The sequence below is a fragment of the Typopeltis vanoorti genome, chromosome 17 (assembly GCF_054136105.1).
Source record: "Typopeltis vanoorti isolate ZY-2024b chromosome 17, IOZ_Tvanoo_1.0, whole genome shotgun sequence".
Taxonomy (NCBI): domain Eukaryota; kingdom Metazoa; phylum Arthropoda; class Arachnida; order Uropygi; family Thelyphonidae; genus Typopeltis; species Typopeltis vanoorti.
The window spans coordinates 45,236,063-45,258,217 of record NC_143565.1 but is presented as its reverse complement, the minus strand read 5'-3'; the positions used below and the strand labels follow the sequence as shown (position 1 = coordinate 45,258,217).

At 34.7% G+C, this 22,155-nt stretch overlaps 1 protein-coding gene across 3 annotated transcripts in view; it reads left to right on the top strand.

Moving 5' to 3' along the window:
- Smurf (SMAD specific E3 ubiquitin protein ligase) overlaps positions 1-22,155 on the top strand; it is a 452,534-nt gene that overhangs the window by 229,041 nt on the left and 201,338 nt on the right. For all 3 annotated transcript variants that reach the window (XM_090407614.1, XM_090407612.1, XM_090407613.1), the window contains one exon: positions 16,779-17,028. In XM_090407614.1, the coding sequence (XP_090263740.1) occupies positions 16,779-17,028 (250 nt within the window). The remainder of the gene's footprint in view (positions 1-16,778; positions 17,029-22,155) is intronic.

Here is a 22,155-nt window from a genome sequence, read left to right as displayed (position 1 = left end):
TTGGATTCTTTTTTCAAGAGAACGTCCAGTCTGTCCAAAGTAAGAGAGATCACAGTTGCAAGGAATTTGATAAACTCCAGGAAGAGATAAAGTTGAGCGTTTGTCTTTAGGAGAAGGAAAATGAGAGGACAATTTGTTAATAGGAGAATACGTAGCTGTTAAATCATATTTCTTCAAAATTCTTGCGATAGGTTCTGAAATACTGGAGATATAAGGAATAGGTACTCGACGTATTGAATCTTTGTTGTTTTGTGGAGGATTATAAGATGTAAGAAGACGTTGAATACTTTTTTCAGAAAAGCCATTGAGTTTCATGTGTTGCTGGATAGTAGAAAGTTCTTTCTGTAGATAATCAAAAGTAGAACAATTAGTTTTGGCTCTTTTGATGAGACATTTTATAATTCCTGTTTTTTGACATGGATGATGGGCTGATTCTTTCAGAATATAACGACCTGTGAATGTTGGTTTCCTGTATACTGTAGTAAAAACACTTTATCTTCCTTTTTAAACAGTATTAATTCCTTACATCATCGCATAAAGTTTACTATGGAATTAGAAGAAAACAACCAGTTATCTTTTTTAGACGTTCTCCTCATCCGATCATCTTCAAATATTCTTACAACTACAGTATACAGGAAACCAACATTCACAGGTCGTTATATTCTGAAAGAATCAGCCCATCATCCATGTCATAAAACAGGAATTATAAAATGTCTCATCAAAAGAGCCAAAACTAATTGTTCTACTTTTGATTATCTACAGAAAGAACTTTCTACTATCCAGCAACACATGAAACTCAATGGCTTTTCTGAAAAAAGTATTCAACGTCTTCTTACATCTTATAATCCTCCACAAAACAACAAAGATTCAATACGTCGAGTACCTATTCCTTATATCTCCGGTATTTCAGAACCTATCGCAAGAATTTTGAAGAAATATGATTTAACAGCTACGTATTCTCCTATTAACAAATTGTCTTCTCATTTTCCTTCTCCTAAAGACAAACGCTCAACTTTATCTCTTCCTGGAGTTTATCAAATTCCTTGCAACTGTGATCTCTCTTACTTTGGACAGACTGGACGCTCTCTTGAAAAAAGAATCCAAGAACATCAATCATCCATTCTTCACAATAAACCTGAAAAGTCTGGTCTGGCTCAACACGGGATTGAAACTGACCACAGCATCCTTTGGTCCAAAACGCGACTCTTACATAGATCCCGTTATAGGTTCGAACGTTTGTTCAAGGAAAGCGTGGAGGCCTTGCTCCATCATCCCAACCTGAATCGTAATGACTGCATATCTATATCAAAAATCTGGGAAAGCCTAATCAAGATTACTCATTAATTTTTTTTTTTTTTTATTTTTTTTTTTTTTATTTTTTATTTTTTTTTATAGCAAATTCAATCATGTTTCTACTTCAAAATATTTCGTTTCATACTTAGTGATATAACATCACGTGGCATGTTCTAATTTCAACGATCTATTGTTAGTATTCTAGCTTGTATATTTTTTTAAACTGTTCTTGTAATACCACCGACGATGGTCTGCTATTTCCAGACCGAAATATTTGGTTAAATAAATATCTTTCTTGTGATTACGTGATTATATCATTCAGTCATACATACATGCATACAGTCAACTAATAGCAGACTCATAGGGACCACCACAGGAATAGTTTGTTAGGGTGGTAAGTTTGCTATAGAATTTTCTTTTAGCATTATACCTCTAAGGCTTTTTAAAAGTTTATTATAATAAGCTAGTTTACAATGGTGTTTGCTGTAGCAAGAGGCAGCTGCTATACTTAGAATATTTATAATTGTTGAAAGTTTTTTCAGTTGGTTGTCAAGAAATGATATTGCTTAATCCTTTATCGCAAAGCAAACATCTTTTTGGATGTGTATAATGCTATGTATTATGGAAAGGACCACTACTCAGAGTGATGATTTCAACCTTTATTCAGTTCTCATCAGTAGGGTCCAAACCCAGAAGAGATACCAAGATTGAAAAAATGCAGAAGTCATATATATTCCATATACAGGTATCAGAAAGATGCCGCACCTTATTAAAATACTCTGGATTGAAGTAATTTTTTAAAATTTGATGTATGACCAAGTGAAAAAAACTTTGTATAACTTGCTATAAAGATTTTAGCTGAATGCTATGCTCACTTTTCTGTGTAGTATTTAACATCACACTTATATCAGTCATATAGAAAAAGGATGAAAATTAAATTTATAGACTCATCTGGCATTTAGAGATTATAAAAAGCCTTTGAGTTAGGCAAAAATTTTGGAATATAATACAAGACTAAGGCTGTCCAAAACAGTTATTAAATGCATTTAAGGGTGTATATGCACAATACAATACAACTGCAGTCAAAAATATTAACAAATACATAGCAGAAGAAATAGAAATTAATCAAGGATTAATTTCTATTTATGGATACAATTTTTGATTATTAAAAAAAAGCTAAAACTCTCGTATTCTGCAGTAAATATCCCATATGAACTAAAATAGAAATTGAAAACCAAACTCTTGAGAACCAGTGACATATTTTCATGGAATTTTTTCACTTGGCTATGCTACCAATTTATTATGTACATCATATTTAAACTAAATATATTTGGCTTAGGGGTGCTTAAGGGTCAAAGCTATATCACTGACAGGAGACCTCCACATAGCCTTTAAAGGAATGCAGAGAACCTACCAGGGCTTCTGACCTAATGTCCAATCCTCACCTTCTTGTGGTGCACCCTGTTGGGTATCTACCTGGATACTGAACGAACGAGGATGGGCTCCCAACTAAGGATTTAGTCGACCAAATTGTATTCGTATTGGCTTAAACCAAAATACAAAATGATGGTACAACATGACAAAATTTCATGCCCACTGAGGCATCGCCTGGTTAAACAAGGCCCCCGTTGTTTTCACGAGGGAACCAGGGCGAACAGCGAAAAGTCAGCTACTGGAACAAATCTGAAAACACACCCGAACTCAACATCACCAGAGTTAAAGATCAGTACTATCAACATAAGAATCCTGAATGGCAAAGAAATGGAGCTAGCTGACGAATTAGATAAGTACCAGATCGACATAATAGAGGTGACTGAAACAAAAAAGACAAAAACTGGTGAGATCTTTCTGAGCAATAAATACAAAATGTTATATTCAGGCAATAACAATCAAGGAAAAGGAGTAGCCATAGTATTCAACACATAATACGAGGCTAATCTTCTTGAATGGCAGGCGGTCTCAAGTAGAGTGATGTGGGCAAATATGAGAATGGGGAACTGGACAATGAGACTTATTTGTGCCTATGGTCCCACAGAAGGTTCTACTAAGGTAGAAGTGGAGGAATTTTTTGATGCTTTAGAGAAAGCAACTGACACACAATGAAAAAGGAAAAGTTGGTCTTTGTTGGGGATCTAAATAGCAGAGTAGAAAATGATTGTCAGACATACAAAAATATTTTGGGCAAATTTGGAGAAAAGAGCAAAGCTAATAATAATGGCAAATACCTGTTGGATTTCTGCTCAGGACATGGACTGGTTATTACTAACACCATGTTCCAACATAAAATGTGCACAAATTCACATGGAGCGAAGAGGCAAGGAATAAGAAAAGTCTCATTGACTATGTTATTGTTGATAGTGATGTTTTCTCACTGGTGTGTACAGAGCACTAGCAATACGTGTGTATAGAACACTAGAGTGTACACAGGATTTCAAATTGGAAGTGATCATTATTTAGTCTTGAGCAGGATAAAATTGAATTTCATATTGAAAAGAATAACATTTAAGAAAGTTTTAAAGCAGATAAAAATTGAGCAGTTCTCAGATGTGAACTGTAAACTAAAATACACAAAGATTATTGAAGAAAAAATGAAACAGTTTGAGAAGAGGAACCAAACCTTGGAGATTAACTGTCAAGCCTTGAAGAAAACACTGATTGATTCAGCCAGAGAGGCATGTGATGAGGTTGTCTGCAAGGAGAGAAAAATCAGAACTCCATGGTGGACACAGGAAGTTAAAGAGGCAGTGAAGGAAAAGAAGAAAGCATATCAAACGTTCATTGCAAATAAGTCAGCTTGTGCTCTTAGAGAATACAGAGACAAATGTAAGAAAGCTGAACACCGTAAAACTTAAACAAAAGTCATGGGAGGACTTTGGCAAGAACATAGAAAATAAATATCAAGAAGGTGGTAAGATATTCTGGAGGTTGTTGAAGAAGCTTAGAAATGGAGGAAAGAGTGCTGTAAAAGGAGTTAGAGATGATAAAGGGGCATGAAAACAGGAGAAAAAGATATCCTTGAAATATGTAGTAATTACTTCGAAAAATTGCTAAATGAAACAAGTGGTGATAGCACAGTGGTAAAAAACACTCAACAGGCATACAGACAGGAATACATATCCATACTTGAAGTAGAAAAAGCCATCAAAGGTTTGAAATGTGGAAAGGCAGCAGGAGTTCAGGAATTTGTCCCTGGATAGAAGAACAAATTCCTGATGATTGGAGTAGAGCTCTCATAGTACCCATATATAAAATATATAAAAAGGGAAATAAAACTGAATGTGAGAATTACAGAGGTATTTCCCTACTGAGTGTTCCTGGCAAGATTTATGCCAGTATACTTAAGAAACGCTTGAGAAGAATTGTGGAAGAAAAGCTTGGTGAAGTACAAGCTGAATTCAGGCCAAATAGAAGCTGTCAGGATCAGATCTTCACTTTACGACAATTAGTTGAGAAAGCATGGGAATATCTGGAAAAGGCATACGACAAGGTGCCAAAAGGGAAGCTATTCAATATGCTACAGTTATATGGTGTCAATGGAGCATTATATCAAGCAATACTAAGTCTTTATTTGAGTTGCAAGGCAGCAGTTAGAATTGAAGGAAGTACAGGAAGATGGTTTAATATTAAATCTGGTGTGAGACAAGGATGTACATTATCCCCTCTGTTATTCATTATCTATATGGATCACATTATGAAGGAAAGTGGTATTAAACATGATATCAAAATTGGAGATGTTTGTCAGCTCTTTGCTTTTTTGTAGACAATGTTATACTCCTAAATAAATCCGCTACAAGTCTGCAAGATTCTCTGACTAAATTGAATAACTGTTGTAATGGATATGGTATGAAGGTCAGCAATAAAAAGACAAAAACAATGAAAATAGGCAGAATCGTTGAAAATGTCAACTTCATTGTGACATTTTCAATGATTGAACGGAGAACCTCTGGAAGGAGTAAAACATTTCTGCTACTTAGCACGATTTTTAGTGAAGATGGTAAATTAAATATGGAAATAGACAACAGAATCAACAAAGCTGGTATGGTAGGAAATCAATTGAATAAATTCATATGGAATAAGAGAGAAATTAGTCGGAACACTAAATTAGCTGTATACAAGACAGTGTTGAAACCAGTTTTAACTTATAGATCTGAGAGCTGGGTTAGAAGTAAAACACTTGACCAAAGATTGGAGACCACAGGTATGAGAATCCTGAGAAAGATTAGAGGCGTGAAAAGAATGCATCAATGGCAATATCATATTAAAAACGAGGATATTAGGAAAGAACTTGACATTGTCGACATCCAGGAATGCGTTAGCAGAGCTAATCTAAGATGGTATGGTCACTTAAATAGAATGGGCAAGGATAGATTAGAAAAACAAGTGTTCTCTGCCAGGTTGGCAGGAAAACGACCCAGAAGAAGAACAAGATATAGATGGATTGATACTATACAAAGTGCCTTAGAGAATAGAAATATAAGATCTGATAATGTTGGAGTCTTGACAAGTAACAGACTGATTTGGAGGAAAATTGTAGATAGGAAGTTAGTAATTGTGTAAATTTTTGATGTAGTACTATCATATCCTGTACACCCCTTGAGGGTACATGGCAGGAATTTGATGATATTTGGTTTAATCCTTTATCCAAGTGTAAGCAAACAAAGTTTGTGCCTGAAGTATTTTCAATACTGGGGCAAATCTTGCTATAAGGTGGCATAAGTTCTGATCACTTGCCTTAGTATACCATAATGCAAACCATATGGGTGTATAATGGTATGGATTATGGAAAGGATCACTACCCAGCCCAATTTCAACCTTTATTGATGTCTCGTCAGCGGGAGCCGGACCCAGAGGTGGTGATACTAAGGTGGAAGTAATGCAGAAGTCTGCTATTGGTATGACTTCTGCATTACTTCTGAGGGCTAGACCCACCTCTGGGTCTGACTTAAACTGACGAGTCCTCAATAATGGTCAAAACTGGTCTGGGTAGTGACTCTTTCCATAACGCATCTCATAATGCAAAGCACATACCTTATGGGTATGTATGATGCCACCTTTATCACGAGTTGCTCCAGTCCTGAAAATACTTCAGTTGCACTTGGATAAAGGATTAAACCAAATATTTAATTGGTGGCGTATTTTCAATATCTGTGATGTGATATAACCTTTGATATAGATAATGATGTACATAAACGCTTACACTTGGATAAAGGATTAAACCAAATATATAATTGGTGGCATATTTTTAATATCTATGATGTGATATAACCTTTGATATAGATAATGATGTACATAATAAATTACCGAGTTTTCAAGCAATCTGTGGCATAAGACTAACAACAAAAGCAAGGAAGGAAAAGAATTGGAACAAATATGACCAACAAATGGAAGAAATAAGGCTATCATCATGTGTTGTCTCTGTTCAGAGGGTGACTACCATATCTCTCCACCAACTTCATTTCTGTGCCTCCCTTGCACATTCCTCATGCCAGATATGTCCAGTTCTTAAGATTGCTGCTCCAAGTAGTTCTTTGCATTCCTTGTTACCTCTTTCCCTCTACCATTTCTTTCAGGACCACTTTTTATAGCCTATGTCTTAGCAAATGTCCAAAATATTTGGCCTTTCTTCTTTTGAGTTTTAAGAAGACTTCATTTTTCTCCCATCATTTGTAGAACTTCTGCATTCATTTTCTTCTGAGTCAATGATCCTTCACATCTTAAAAGCTTAGTATTGACCATATATAGATTTTGTCAACCTTATCCTCATTTTTATGCTCAGATCTTTAGATGTCAGGACATTTTTCATTGTGTTGAATTTCTCTCTAGCTATTTCAATTTTTTATTTCTCTTTTGCTTCTTCCACCTTCTGTTATTAAGGTGCAACGATACGAAAATTTGTCTGCTTGCTGAATAGGTATGTCATCTATTCTGGTATCAATTTTAGGTGTTGCCTTTTTCTTGGTTATTACCATTGTCTTGGTTTTCCTGGGAAAAGCAAACCATATTCCTCACTCTTAACTCTTGCATTGTTGATTAGATTTTCTAGATCTTGATCTTAATTTTTTACCAACAGAACTGTATCATCAGCATATCTTAGATTATGTTCCTTCCTCCTATTGTGATACTCCTTTTATGTTTTCAACTTCTTTGTATATTTCTTCAGTATATAAATTAAAGAGTATTTGGAATAGTATACATCCTTGTTGTACATCTCTTGGGATTATAAATTCTTTAGATATTTCATTATCACCTCTTATTGCTGCTGTTTGTTCCTGGGTATAAATTTTTTAACAGCCTTATATCTTTTGCATCCATTCCGATTTTATTGTGACACCTGATTACTTTCATATGGTTGATTGAATCAAAAGCTTTCGTGTAGTCTACAAAGCATATGTAAATGGCTCTATTTTTTTCTAGATATCTTTCTATTATTCTTAGAGTGAAAATATTATGTCTTGTTCCATTTTTTTTCTTTGAATCCAAATTGATTTTCACTTATTTCCCAGTTGTTTTCTTTTGTTTATTTGCAGAATAATTTTTATCAGTATTTTAGGAACATGACTCATGATGCGAATTGTTCTAGACTCTGAGCATCCTATAGCATTATGCTTTTTTGGAATGGATATGAAGATAGTCTCAGGTCTTTTGGGAGATATCCTGTATTGTAAATTTGATTGCGTACCATTGTCAAAGCGTTTATGCCTATGTCATTAAGAACTTGTAACATTTCTGTTATGATTGCCAGCCAGGCTGGCTGAGTGGTTAGCGTATCTGCTCTCCAGCCAAAAGGCTGTGGGTTCAAATCCTGCCGCAGGCATGGATGTTTGTAATTGTCTTTGGACTCCCTGGAGGTGTCTAATAATAATAATGATGATTTCATCGCTTCCTGCTGTTTTCTTATCCTTGAATCCCTTTATTCCATTATAAACTTCACTAGCAAGAATATCAGGACCATCTAGGTTGTTTGTGTTAGGTTTTTCTTCTCTATATGCATAGTACAGTTGCTCTGTGTATTCTTGCCATCTTCCCAGTATTTCCTCCTTATTAATGATAGGTTTACAATCTGGTAATTTTAAGATATTACTTCCCATGCTTTTCCTTTTCTTATATGTTATTTCATTTATCTTGTTGTATAAGTCTTTCTTTGTGTGCCAGTTCTTCTATCTCTCTGCATTTATCTTTATACCAGGCTTCTTTTGCTCTTCTACTTTCTTTTTTGAGTTTATTCACTCTCTTTTCTTCCATCATATTGAGTATTTTCTTAGTCAACCATGGTTTCCTTTCAGTTCTGTTTATCTTAGGTAATATCTTTTTTGGTGTTTCTTGGATGGTTGTTCTGAACGCATCCCAGTTCTTTTGAGCTGTTTCCTCTGTTACACTTATATTACCAAATATATTATTCACGTTTTTATTGAATCAAACGCTTTGGTGTAGTGTAGTAACCAACAAATAAACAAAATAAAATAGTCAGTCCTCAGTTTATGATAGGATTTCATTCTGATGGTCCTGATGTAAGTCAGAAATACCATATGTAACATAAGGATATGTTAATAGTTAACAAGCTTAAATGCTCAAATTTTTTTTTTTATTCTACTAATTCTACTGTGTTTATAGTGAAATAATATGAGGTAAAAATTATAACTTAAAATTACTGCACATGGTACCGTACTATAATAAATAATGAAACATTAGAGTTCATATGCAAATTTATCTTTTATACTGGCTTCTTTAAGAATACTGGTGTCGTATTTTGGTTGCTCCTTTTTATGTTTTTTAAGTTTAGTTTTGCTGTTACCACTACTGGATTATGATCTGAGTTGATGTCTGCTCCCAGATATGTCTTTGCTTTTTTAATGCAATTTTTAAATCTGTTGTGTATCATGGTGTAGTCAATTTGGTTTCATGTCAGGTCTCCCAGACTCTTCCAAGTATAAATTCTTCTTGGATGGTGTTTGAACTTTGTGTATTAGTTATCACAAGGCAATTTTCTTCACAAAACTGAATCAGTTTATCTCCTCTGTCATTTTTTTTAACCCAGTCCATAATGTCCCATGCATTTTGAAGTTTTTTCTGATCCAACTTTTTATTATTATTACATAGCACCTCCAGGCAGTCCAAAGACTCATCGAGGGAGGGTACCTGCCTACAACTCTCAGTCTTTACCACTCCACAAACTGCAACTACCTTCATCATCTACACCAATGTGATCTACTGCCGATCACCACAACTTTGGCATTTATATCTCCCATTATTAGCAATACATCATCTGATTTTGTTGTGGAGATTGCCTCTTGAACTTGCTCATAAAATTCATTCATTTCAATCATAACTATATTAAAAGATTTGGCTGCAATTTTCACCATTATTATTCTATCATTAATGGACCAGTAGTCCATCATGCATTTAGCGGTGTTATTCTTCATCACTATTGCCACACCATTTGTATGTAATTGGCCACTTGAGTACACAATTTTTTCTTTGAATTTTTCCAGTTTCTTTCCATCTACCTCACTAAGTCCCATAATGTCTAATCTCATATTTTCCATTTCTTGGAGAGGGTTGTCAAGTTTTCCAGATTGGTTACAATGTTCTGACATTCCATGTTGCTATTCTTAAGGTTTTACTTCTGAATCTTAGAAAGGCCTCATCTGTTGTTATCCTCCTGTTTGGTTTTGGATTAGCAACATTATTTATTGCACTAACAATACCTTGCCTTGATGCATTTTCAAACTCTTCTTCCCTGTTTTTATCTTGGGATGTAATGGTTGCAGGAGCCCCAATCACTACATCATTGCTTTTCAAGTTCCTGGCATGATTCAAGGCGACAAAAAGAAGTAATAAAATATAAACCTAAAGATAAAAGAGATAGGAAGACCTGAGAAGGGAATGAAAGTATAGTACTTTAGATGCCGAAACAGGCTTTTAGTGTATATATTTTGAAGGAAGAATAAGATTTAATGTCCTCCTTCAGCACTGAAATTAACTGTGAGAGTCAGAGAGTATGCAGTTTTTTTTCTTTGAGTTCATGTTATGCAATCCATTCTGTGAATTACGTAATGCAAGTTCAAAAAAAAAACTAATCTGTTGTTGTATTTAATAAAAAATATAGAATATTAGAAATTACTATTTGCTAATTGTAATTGTACAGAGAATATGACTTTATTAAATATCCTTAGAGAGAAAAAAAAAAAAAAAGAATAACATATGGACAAAACAAAAAAGGAAACACAATTAAAACTTAAAATGTTGTAGAATAAATACCCTTAATAATATCTATTTACCTTCTGACGAGGTTATTCTGCAATGCATTAAGGAGTATCAGAAAATTCTGGAAAAGATTGGACTTTTCATAAACAGGTAGTTTTCTTGAAAAGATGCAAGTTCCACTCTATCATCCCCAAGTTTTTACAATTTAAGGAACCTATACGCACAAAACATGCACATAGCATCTACCTTAAAGCAAAACTTAAACTGTTAAATGAAAGGATTATGAACACAAAATATATTTTAGCTTCCGTATTCTCTAAAAAAGATGCATTAGAAAACAGCCTGAAATCATCTTTAGACAACTTCTTGGAATGAGGTTAAAAATATCAGCGCTCACACCGTGCTTCTAGATCCCAACACATCAATAAATTGTCTCTTATTAAGAAATTTAACTGCCTTAAACAGGAACAAACTCGTCCATCTTTACAAACCCTTTCTTCAGCAGAAATAAGCATACTTTCTACAGGGCTCAACTTCGTCCTGTCTCCTACCTCTATTCCAAACTCTTTCTCACCAAAGTAGAAAAGGCTGTCTCACATCTCCCAAAACAAGTAGTGAACCTACTCAGAATAGAAGCTATTTTTACAATTAACAACAGTCGTCTGCCTCCAGATTATTTATCTCGTGCTGAAAGAAAAGCTATCCAACTTTGTAATAACAACAATGTTATTATTTTACCAGCAGACAAAGAAAATGCAACAGTCATCCTTAACAGATCTGATTATCGCACCAAGATCAACGAATTATTAATGTCTAATACTTACTTTCTTTTACAAAGTGACCCTATGAGGGAACTTCACAACCGGACCAATAACCTTCTCAAGTCAACCTCGGAACTTCCAAGACACACCAGGTTATTTCTCCATTCTCTTCATACCCTGATTCCCTGTTTATATGGCCTTCCAAAGATCCACAAAGTGGACACACCTTTAAGACTGATAGATGAAGGCATTGACTCACCCACTTACAACCTGTCAAAATACCTTGCCTCATCCTTAAAACATCTCACTAGAAATTCTTCCTCTTATATCAAGAACTCTGCGGATTTTATATCTAAGGTAAAAAATTTACAACTCAAGGAGTCTGACAGAATAGTCAGTTTTGATATCGTCTCTCTCTTTACAAATGTTCCTACCGAAGAAGTCCTCGATCTCCTAAAAAACAAACTCTCCATAAAAAAATTTTCTTATTATTAATGCATTGTGTAAACTCCGGCTATTTCTTATTTGAAGGAAAAATCTTTAAACAAACCAGCGGCTTAGCTATGGACAGCACTTTGTCTCCGGTGTTAGCCAACATTTTTCTTGAAGACTTCGAGATAAAGGCAATTTCTAGCACTTCACTAAAATCAAACCTATGGCTTCAATACATAGATGACATCTTCCTCATCTGGGAATATGGTCCAGAGAACTTACAAGCCTTCCTAAATCATATGAACAATTGCCACCAAAACACCAAATTCACATCGGAACTTGAGGTGAACGGTGGCCTCTCCTTTTTTAGATGTAAAGATTACTAGGATGCCTAATTGTCTTAAATTTTCTATTTTTCGAAAAACAACTCATACGGACAGATACTTACATGCCTCCTGTCATCACTTCCCTCCACAGAAACTCGGAATTATCACCACTCTGGCTCATCGGGCGAGATCTCTAATTTCAGAAGAAGATCTTCAAATCGAACTTAACCACCTCAAAAGTATTTTCTTAAATAACAGTTGCTCACCTCGAAGCATTTCTCACCGTCTATACCCACGTCTCCAACCTCGGAAAGAAGATAACTCGAACCCCTATTGCACACACATTCAATTACCATATGTAAGTTCTCTATCGTCCAAATTGGCAGAAATTATGAAGAAATTTAATATTAGAACTTACTTCACTACCCTACCAAAACTTCATTCTTGCTTTGTTCTTCATTAATTCAAACTGATAAGTCTATCTCACTACTACTCGAAGAGTATCAATGTGATATCTCTTACAACAGAACCCATGAAAACACCCTATCCAGTCATGTACTTTTCTCTGCCAACTCTAAATCAGAGTTGGCAGAGAAAATGACTGGAATCTTACTACAAATATCCATAAATGCCCTGATGAACTAGAAAGACACATCTTAGAATCAAAAGAAATAGTTCTGGACCCCTCACACAGTGCAGTAATTCAGTTTTGGCATTCTCAAGATAGTTTACTAATGCCTCACGCTACTCACTAATGCCTCACGCTAGACCTTCCAAATGGACACCAGTTGAAACTTGACTGTTGTTGTTCCTAACTTGTTTATATGAGAAGTTAATTTATCTTGCTAACTTTCCAGTTTTTTGTGATAGTATGTACACCCGAAGAAGTCGGCATTCTGACGAAACTAGTTGTGTTCTAATTAAAGTTTTTGTCTTATCTCGGTGTTTCTAGTCAGTAAAATTCCAATATAAATAAATAAATAAACATATATATATATATATATATATATATATATATATATATATATATATAAAATTTATTTATTTATTTTTTGTTCAAGTAAATATTGAATTTTTTTATAGTTAAGCTTAATTCTTTTGGGATTCACAATATGCTTAATTTTGAAGTCGATGCCATCATGGATATGTATCTAAATCATTCTAACCAACAAATAAACAAAATAAAATAGTCAGTCCTCAATTTACAATGGGATTCCATTCTGATGATCCTGTTGTAAGTCAGAAATTACTATATGGAACATAAGGATATGTTAACAATTAACAAGCCTGAATGCTAAAATGTGTTAAGATTGTTAAAATGTATTAAGTCTGTTTTGTCATATTTTTTTTAAACTAATTCTACTGTATTTATAGTGAAATAATATGATGTATAAATTATAACTTAAAATTACTGTACACAGTTACTTTATTGTACTATAATAAATAATGAAACATTAGAGTACAGTGTTTCTGTGCACTTTTGGAAATAGAGCAAGGGTAAGTCAAACAGACTTCTTCTGCTTTATTAACTGAATATTTCATCAGAAGAGGTAATCTAGGTAATCAGCAACAAATTCTTCAAGAATTGCAACAAAGCATTCTGAGGATGGTTCACTAGATGCATAACTCATGGAAAGTCTAGGGCTGATCTTCAAGAGGTAAGATGACAGCAGGAGTGGATTCTTTAAAAATTTGTATGTTACGTCCAATTAGTTCTGTATAAGTTTCCTTTTCTTTCCTGCATAAATTTCTCTTCAGCAAGCAGTTGTAGCTTGAATCATTCCGTCGACTTTGATTAATCTTTCCATATTAGGGTTCATTTCTTCAGCCAAACTGCCTTATTAAACAGAAATAAACACTTCTGCAATTTTTTTTTTTTTTTTTTTTTTTTCCCCACTATGAACTTTTTGGTGTGGGGAGGGGGACTTGGTTTTCACTTTTCTTGTTAGTTTGCTTTTTTTCTCTGTTCAACTTTCTGTGCTTCTAGCTGTATAGGGTCATTATTTGAATTCTCATCTTCCACAGCTTCTACCAAATACTCCACATCTTCATCATCAGTCTGCAACTCTTTAGCTAGCAGCAATATCCTGTCATCAATCTGTCTTTGGAATTCTGTGAAAATATGAACACATATTTTCAGCAGCTCTTCCAAACACCATTTATACACTATTTTCATCCCACTTCATATGCACGTGAAGGTCTATTCCAAAAGTCTCTCTCTTTCTCTCAGGGTTTTCTCGCCCTTAGGCAGCAATAACTCTCTGGTCCATTTTTTGCAGGAGTGAGGTAGTATTCAGGGAACATGTTAATGGGATGCCTGATTTTACTCAACTTTTCAGCTGCTGATATATAACTTAAACACAAATTATGTACCTTTGCACAATTTCTCACTTGATGTTTGGAACATCTTTTCTCTTAGTACCCTATCATATGCCCTTTCCAGATCTTCGAAACTTAAATGCAGATCCATGTTATATTCCTATGATTTCTTAATTATTTGTCTTAAAGTAATTCTACTAACACTTATTTGGCCTAAACGAAGCTTGTTCTTCCCAAAGTTCTCCAAAAATGAAATGTTGATAGTATGTGTTGATTAGAGTAAATTTTGATACCTAGCTTGTAATCAGAAAAATATTTTAAAATTCTAACTTTCTAATTTTATGTATCTGTTTCATTATTGTTATTAACGTATGTGCGTGTTGTAAAAGAGGCTTAGCCTTGACTTATTTATCCCTTTTGTTAAGTGTTATGCTAATCATGCCTAATCTTTTTTTCCCTCCTCCACCTATAGACTTACCACTTTCTTGAAAGGGATTGGAATAAATTTACAGATAGTTTTTTCACAATTTATGTATTTTAAAACCTTCCTGTAAAATGAACATAGAGTAAAACTGAAAATGACTCTAAAGAAAGGCATATTTGTTATATTATATACATACATATATTATAATTATATAATGTAAGTTTGGTAAATATAAGCAACAGTTAGCATTTAGCATTAATTAAATTATTAAATGTTAAATATTGTAAAACAAAACAGAATTATAGATAGAATTTTTTGGCAATTATTATTATTAGCCAGCCTGGTTGGCCGAGCAGTTAGTGTATCAGCTCTCCAACCAAAAGGCTGCGAGTTCAAATCCCGCTCTGAGCATTGATGTTTGTGATTGTCTGTGAAAATACTAGTGGTGGTAGATGCCGTTGGTGTTAGATGATGAAGATTGGTGGAGTAGTGAGACAAAGAGTTGTAGAGTAGATGCCCTCCATCAATGAGTCTTTGGACTCCCTAGAGGTGTGATATAATAATTATTATGATATCAGAAATCAACCAAATTTAAATAAATACAGATGCATAAAATTTCCAAAAATTTGGGAAACAATAATTGTCAGAGGTCCCACTTTACATCCTATGCCACATACAAATGCCCATAGAGGGTGCACCACCTAGATAGGACTTTAGTCACCCACATGTTTCAGTTAGCATTGTGTTGTGTTTGTGTATATGTTACAAGAGTTATTTGTAATTCCTGAAGATGTCTCAGTGACTGAGATGAAATATTGGAAGCATAAAAATTAGTTTTTAATCCTTTATTAATGCTATAAATATTCCATTAAACCTCCAACATGATGCTATCAAAAAGTTGAAATCCAAAATAAGGCAGTAGATGATATTTGACCAGAAATGCTTAAGAACGAAATATTGGAAGCATAAAAATTAGTTTTTAATCCTTTATTAATGCTATAAATATTCCATTAAACCTCCAACATGATGCTATCAAAAAGTTGAAACCCAAAATAAGGCAGCTGGAGTAGATGATATTTGACCAGAAATGCTTAAGCACTGCAAAACTTTTATAGAGGTATAAGTTTTGCAGTGGCTACACTGCATAATTCAGAGGCCTGATCAGAAGGTCAAACTTCAGATGATTGGAGTAGAGCTCTAATAGTTTCCAGCTATAAAAAAAAAGGGGGGGGGTAAAGCGAATGTGAGAATTACAAAGGAATTTCTCTACTAAATGTTCCAGGTAAGATTTATACAAGTATGCTTGAGAAGAGGTTGAGAAAGATTGTTGAAGAGGAGCTTGAAGAACAACAAGCTGGGTTCAGGACAAATAGAGGTTTAATTTGAAACTGTGCTGTATATTAATAATGTCTATAAAGTCTTTGGTCTGAATTATTTCTTGTCCTGATACATTTGCAAACATAGTGTAGGAAATATTGCATATATTCCAATTAATATACTCATATTAATATTTGAGTGTAATAGAGCCTGAAGTCTTCATGCTAAACATACTGAATTTAATTTCTTTTAATGTTTTTTTACTTAAGAAAATGTCTCTCTCACAGATATCCTGTTACTCCCTGAAGCATGCTGTCTGTTTCTAGTTTTTTCCCCCTCTTAAATTTGTTACCCAAAAGTTTCCAAAGATGTGACATATCTATATGCTGTAGAATGTGAATGAAGGATGTGATGTAATTTAAACACTTAAGTGCAATATTAGGCACAGAAAGTGAAAAGCTTTTTTTTTTTTTTTTTTGGCGGGGGGGGGGTATCTTTTCCTTGAAGTAAAACATGTTTTATTACATTAAAATTTGTATCTTCACAGAAAAACAAAAAAAAAAAAGAAAGATAAGCATGTGAATAATCTTTAACAGTAAATGTACTGTTAAATATTTTTCACACATCAAATTTCATTATTTTTGTACAATTTTCAATTACTGTTCCGAGTAAAATGTTTTCATGATTAAGTTTTTCTTTCAGAAATTCGAACTACCCAACAAGGTCAGGTGTATTTCTATCATGTAGCAACAGGGGTTAGTACATGGCACGATCCTCGTGTTCCTAGAGATCTCACTGGTATTAATGTCGATGATTTAGGACCGTTGCCAACAGGATGGGAGATGAGGCATACTGCAAGTGGTAGAGTGTATTTTGTGGACCACAATAACCGTACAACACAATTTACAGATCCCCGTTTATCGAGTAGTTTAGTTCTTCAGAATTTGTTAAAGTGAGTTGTGATTTAAACATTTTCATGGTGTAGTTTTGATAATTTAAGCAACTTTACTCTTATAAGACATATTTCTTTGCTTATATATAATGGACATGCTTTGTTAATTAATTAATAACATAAAACGAATTAGCTTACGTATATATTTTTATTGGTATAAAACATTCACCATAGTATCAAGGACATCTTCAGTATGACTTTGAAAGTCATACTGAGTGTAATAGAGCCTAAAGTCTTCATGCTGAACATACTGAATTTAATTTTTTTAATGTTTTTTACTTAAAATGTCTCTCTCACAGACATCAATGACAGACGCAAACTGTACGTACATGATGTAGAGAGTATCATGGTCTAATTATATTCAGGATTCTAGTAAAAATAACTAATAAGATTTTTTAAAAATAAATTTAAAAAAAATATATAAATAGATAATTAAATTTAAGTTAATTCTGGAATTTATGAAGAAAAAAAAATATACATAAGGTAAATCTGTTTTATATTATTTATTAATTATCATGTCTTGCATTTCTGTACGTTATGTTTTGTTAATGAGAACTAGATCTAATAATATATAATGAGTTGGAGCAATGTCCAACACAAGAAGTGCTTTCAAAAGTAGATTGTTCTTTTCAAGGAATTTTTTTACAATGGGGCAAACACTTCATGGATCCACTCTATAAAAAATTGCCTCGTTACCCAAGACTTACTGTTAGATCTCCACATCACATCTAGTTTACTTTTTATTACATTGTTTGATATGAACACTGTGGGATTTTCTGAGAGAAATGCTAACAAATGCTTAATTTTATAGTCACTACTAGCATTCCACACAACAAGAGAGTTAACTGTTCCTTCATTGGTTTGTGTTCTGGCAGTGCTTTCTCTTCTTGTGTGATATAAGTTCTCTTAGCCATCTTTTTCCAGAAAAGTCCTGTCTCATCACAATTAAACACTTGCTGAAGAATAAATCCTTCTGTCCCTACATAAGTTTTAAATTCATCCACAAATTCATTAGCAGCCTGTCCATGCCTTACTACATTATGGATCCCAGTTCTCTTTTTAAAACACTCAAACCATCGCCTACTAGCTTTAAAATCGCCACTGTCGGCACTAAATCCCGGAGTTGAATGCTTAAGATGACTTTGTCGTTGCTTAGCTTTTTTGCAAATTATTGCCTCTGAAATACTATCACCTGCCATTTGTTTATCAATAATCCACACTAACAAAAGTTTCTCCATTTCCTCAACAGCCTGAGATCTTTTAGGATACAAAGGCTTCACTCCTTTTGCCATATCAGCTTTTTTAATCGCATCTCTATTTTTAATAATATTTACAGATTGTCGATTTTGTGATGTTATAATTTTTTGAAAGTTCAGAAATATCAATTCCATTTTCCCATTTAGCTATAAGTTCTTGCTTGAGTTCAACAATTGGTCTGGCGCTCTATTTTTCTTTTATTTTCATCACTTTTTAGGACCCATATTAACTAACTATCACTTTAATAATACAATCATCTCAATGAGTAGAGGACAGGTAATTATTATGGGCGATTACACAACACAACTGAAAAAAAACACTTTGAATTAGAGAGTAAATTTTTCAAAAATATGATACATACTAAAGAGTGGATTTAGAGCACTTGAATACAACCCAATGCACTGACACAAACCGATCAACAACTGCGGAGATAATGCTGGCTCACGTGAGCGTCGGTGCATTCATAAAACGAACAATGTTCACCAATTATTTTTTACTAAATAATTTAAGGAAATTACAACATCAACTAGGATATACATTAAAATAAATTTTAATATACTTCAATATTTCGGCAACGTCACGTTGCCATTTTCAAGAAACTTAAGAACAAGACGTGCATGCAGGCACAATAAACAGTAAGTGAGGAAGAAGCAGGAAGCTATTGTTGTGTACCGTATATATTGGTATATCGAGGCAATTTATTTAACTTTATCCTTTCTTATTTCAGTTGCTATATCAAATTCTATCGCATGTACCTCTTTGTTAAGTAGGTTGTGCCATTGTTATGTGATCTTCATTAATATTAATCTCAACCTTGTGTCTCACTTCTCGTATGCCTTTTCTTATGTAACTTAACTTTTAAGGGCCACCAGAAATTACCCGTTCCCTGAATTCTATGAGTTATCCTGGTCACTCAGGCAAATTTATTTTTTATCTGCACCAGCCTGGGTCTTAAGGTTAGAGATAAACTCAGCCTTTAGGGTAATCATAGAATATCAGGTGCTACTAACAATGTAAATTAAATTCTTAGAAACTTGGGCTCTCTGGCTTATTTTTATTTGCAGTCGTGCCCTACTACTTTCAATTGGGGTATTCCCGCACACATACACACACTCACAGGTTCGATGTTTTTATGAAGGGTCAGGGTCAGTCATCATGATCAGAAACACATGTAAGTAAGGAATCAAAACATTTATTAAACTCAATAAATAATGCCATACAAGTTAAAATGGTTATCAAATCTAATGTTAAACTTCTACCATTCATTCACTCTCTCACTCTTAAAAACAATTATGCATTGACTTCAAAATATTAGTAAATTCATTAACTCAACATATAATACATTCATAATTACAGTTCATTTGGACATTAAAGCATTTTAGCACATTTTATAATCTCTCTCGGATTAAATACGACAGAATCTCTATCTAACTGAAAGTCCTTAAAGTTCACTTCAAAAGCATAGTCATTTACATAGATCTTAATTCTTCACTCTTTCTTTCATTACAAATTTTAGGTTGTATTCTCTTAACACTGTTAGTCAATTCTCAAAAGGGGCTAGAACAAGTGAGAGTACTTATCTATTTGTTATTGGTTTTCTTCCGTCCTTCTTTGTTTCGATTCTGGTCGTCTCGATCTTATTGCCACGTGGGTTACACGTGCTCGCCTGGGCTGGGCGCTATCTCTCTGCTAAGGTTTTACGTCGATGATTTTCTCATTGTGGCCTGCGGTTAATCTTTGCCAAAATCTACTGCAGTGTCATGCCGGATCCTATTGTAAGTCAGCCCTCAAAAATGAGAGCTGAACTGTGAAGAACTCTTGGGTCATACGGAGAGAAATCCATGAACAAAAAACGGGGGTGATTTACTTCCGTGTCGCGGGTTTTATTCCTCTCCTAGAGCGCCACCTTTCCGAGTTTGAATTTCTCTTATCGTCTCACCCATTGGTCTCCAGCTGGGTGACTTCACCGATCAACATACGGAACTTCTTATTTCCGGGAACGTATGCATCATGATGTCTTCTTAGATGTGATGCCCGCAGGTGCTTGCGCTTCTTTTACAGTATTAAGGCGATCTTTGCCCTATGATGCTGAATAATACACATTCTTTCATTTACAATATTTCACTAATAATTTCTCTCTTAATTTGCCCCTTTTGCTGACTTACATTCATGCTAGACATTTAGATACATTAATTTAAATTCACATAATTCACAGTTTATCATACAAGATGTTGTTATAAAAAAAACATAGTTACATTGCGCTAAAAGATAAGTATGCATGTATGTTTTTTGTTAATTGTTAGATTCTGGAATGGTGACGTCGTGTAAAATTTGAAGTCGCCTATTTCAGATCTAACACTATTATTTCTCCTAAAGTCCTGATGGTGCCCCTAGCGGGCAATGTTGGTATTCTTGGGCGATTGGGCTGAAGGTCTTCTGATGTACGTTTCCCAAATTTGAGGCAGTCTCATGCAGCCAAATTTGTTGAGGTTTGGATTGTTTCTTAGGACTGAAGCTGATTCCATGAAAAGCCTTTCATATTTGTATTTACTACGGTGTATTATCGTGGCTTTCTTCCACCGTATTCTATGGCAGGTATCCAGCGCATGGTCAGCAAGACCAGAGTGGCTGTATTGGTGAAACCGGATGTAGTCCTTGTGTTCTGAAATTCTGATATTTGCTGTCCTGCCTGTTTGGCCAAAGTAGGACAGCTTACAGCTGCAAGGGACCTGGTATACACCAGGTAGGTCTGTGTGTGTGGGGGGGGGGGTCTTTAGTAGAGCGGATAAGGGATAGCAATTTTTTATTGGCATCCCTTATAATTTTTTAACAAGAAGTTAAGTCATGTTTTTTTAGTATTTTTGTAATTTTTTCTGAGGTGCCTCGGATATAGGGTATGGTGATGGATTTAGAGTAATCCTTGTTGTGAGGGGGGGGGGGGTACTGGTTCAATATTTTTTGGATTTTTTTCGGAGGGTAGCCATTGGCTGAGAAAGTGTTGAGAATATGGTTTAGTTCTGTAGATAGGGCATTGTCATTTGAACAGATAAGTTTAGCCTTGTTGTGTAGTGTCTTAATGACTCCATATTGTTGCGAGGAGGGGTGGTGGGATTGTTGGTGAATGTATCTGCCTGTATGGGTGGGTTTTCTATAGACTGAGAAAACCAAGGTTCCATCAGGCTGGCGGGTGACTAATGTGTCTAAGAAAGGAAGGCAGTTGTTTTTTTCTTCTTCCAAGGTGAATTTGATTCTGGGGTGTTGGTTGTTTAAGTGTGTTAGGAAGGAGAGGAGTACATCAGAGCCATGTGGCCAAATAGCGAACTCATCATCAACATAGCGAAGCCAAATGGTTGGTTTTTGTAGGGCAGAGTTTAAGGCTTTCTCTTCAAAAGTCTCCATATAAAAGTTGGCCAAGGGTGGGGAGAGTGGAGAACCCATGGCTGTCCCCTCTATTTGTTTGTAGAATTTTCCCTGCCCAACAAAATAGCCCGAGTTCATTGTGAACTGAAATAGGGCTGTGATATCCGGAGGAAATTTAACTTGGATTAGCTCTAAGGATTCTTTGAGTGGGACATTTGTGAATAAGGAGGTGACATCAAAACTGACCATTATGTCAGTGTGTTTGAGTGTGAGGTTTTCTATGCTGGCTTTGAAGTGGGCTGAGTTTTTTTATGTGTGAAGGTGTGTTGCTAGTATAGTGTGAGAGGGCTTTGGCCAAATGTTTAGCTAGTTTGTATGTGGGGGAATCAATGACATCCACTATGGGACATAATGGCACATTTTGTTATGTATTTTTGGGAGTCCATAAATACGGGGGGGGGGGTGAGGTATGGAGTTAAATGGTTTTAATTTGTTAGTGATTTCCACAGG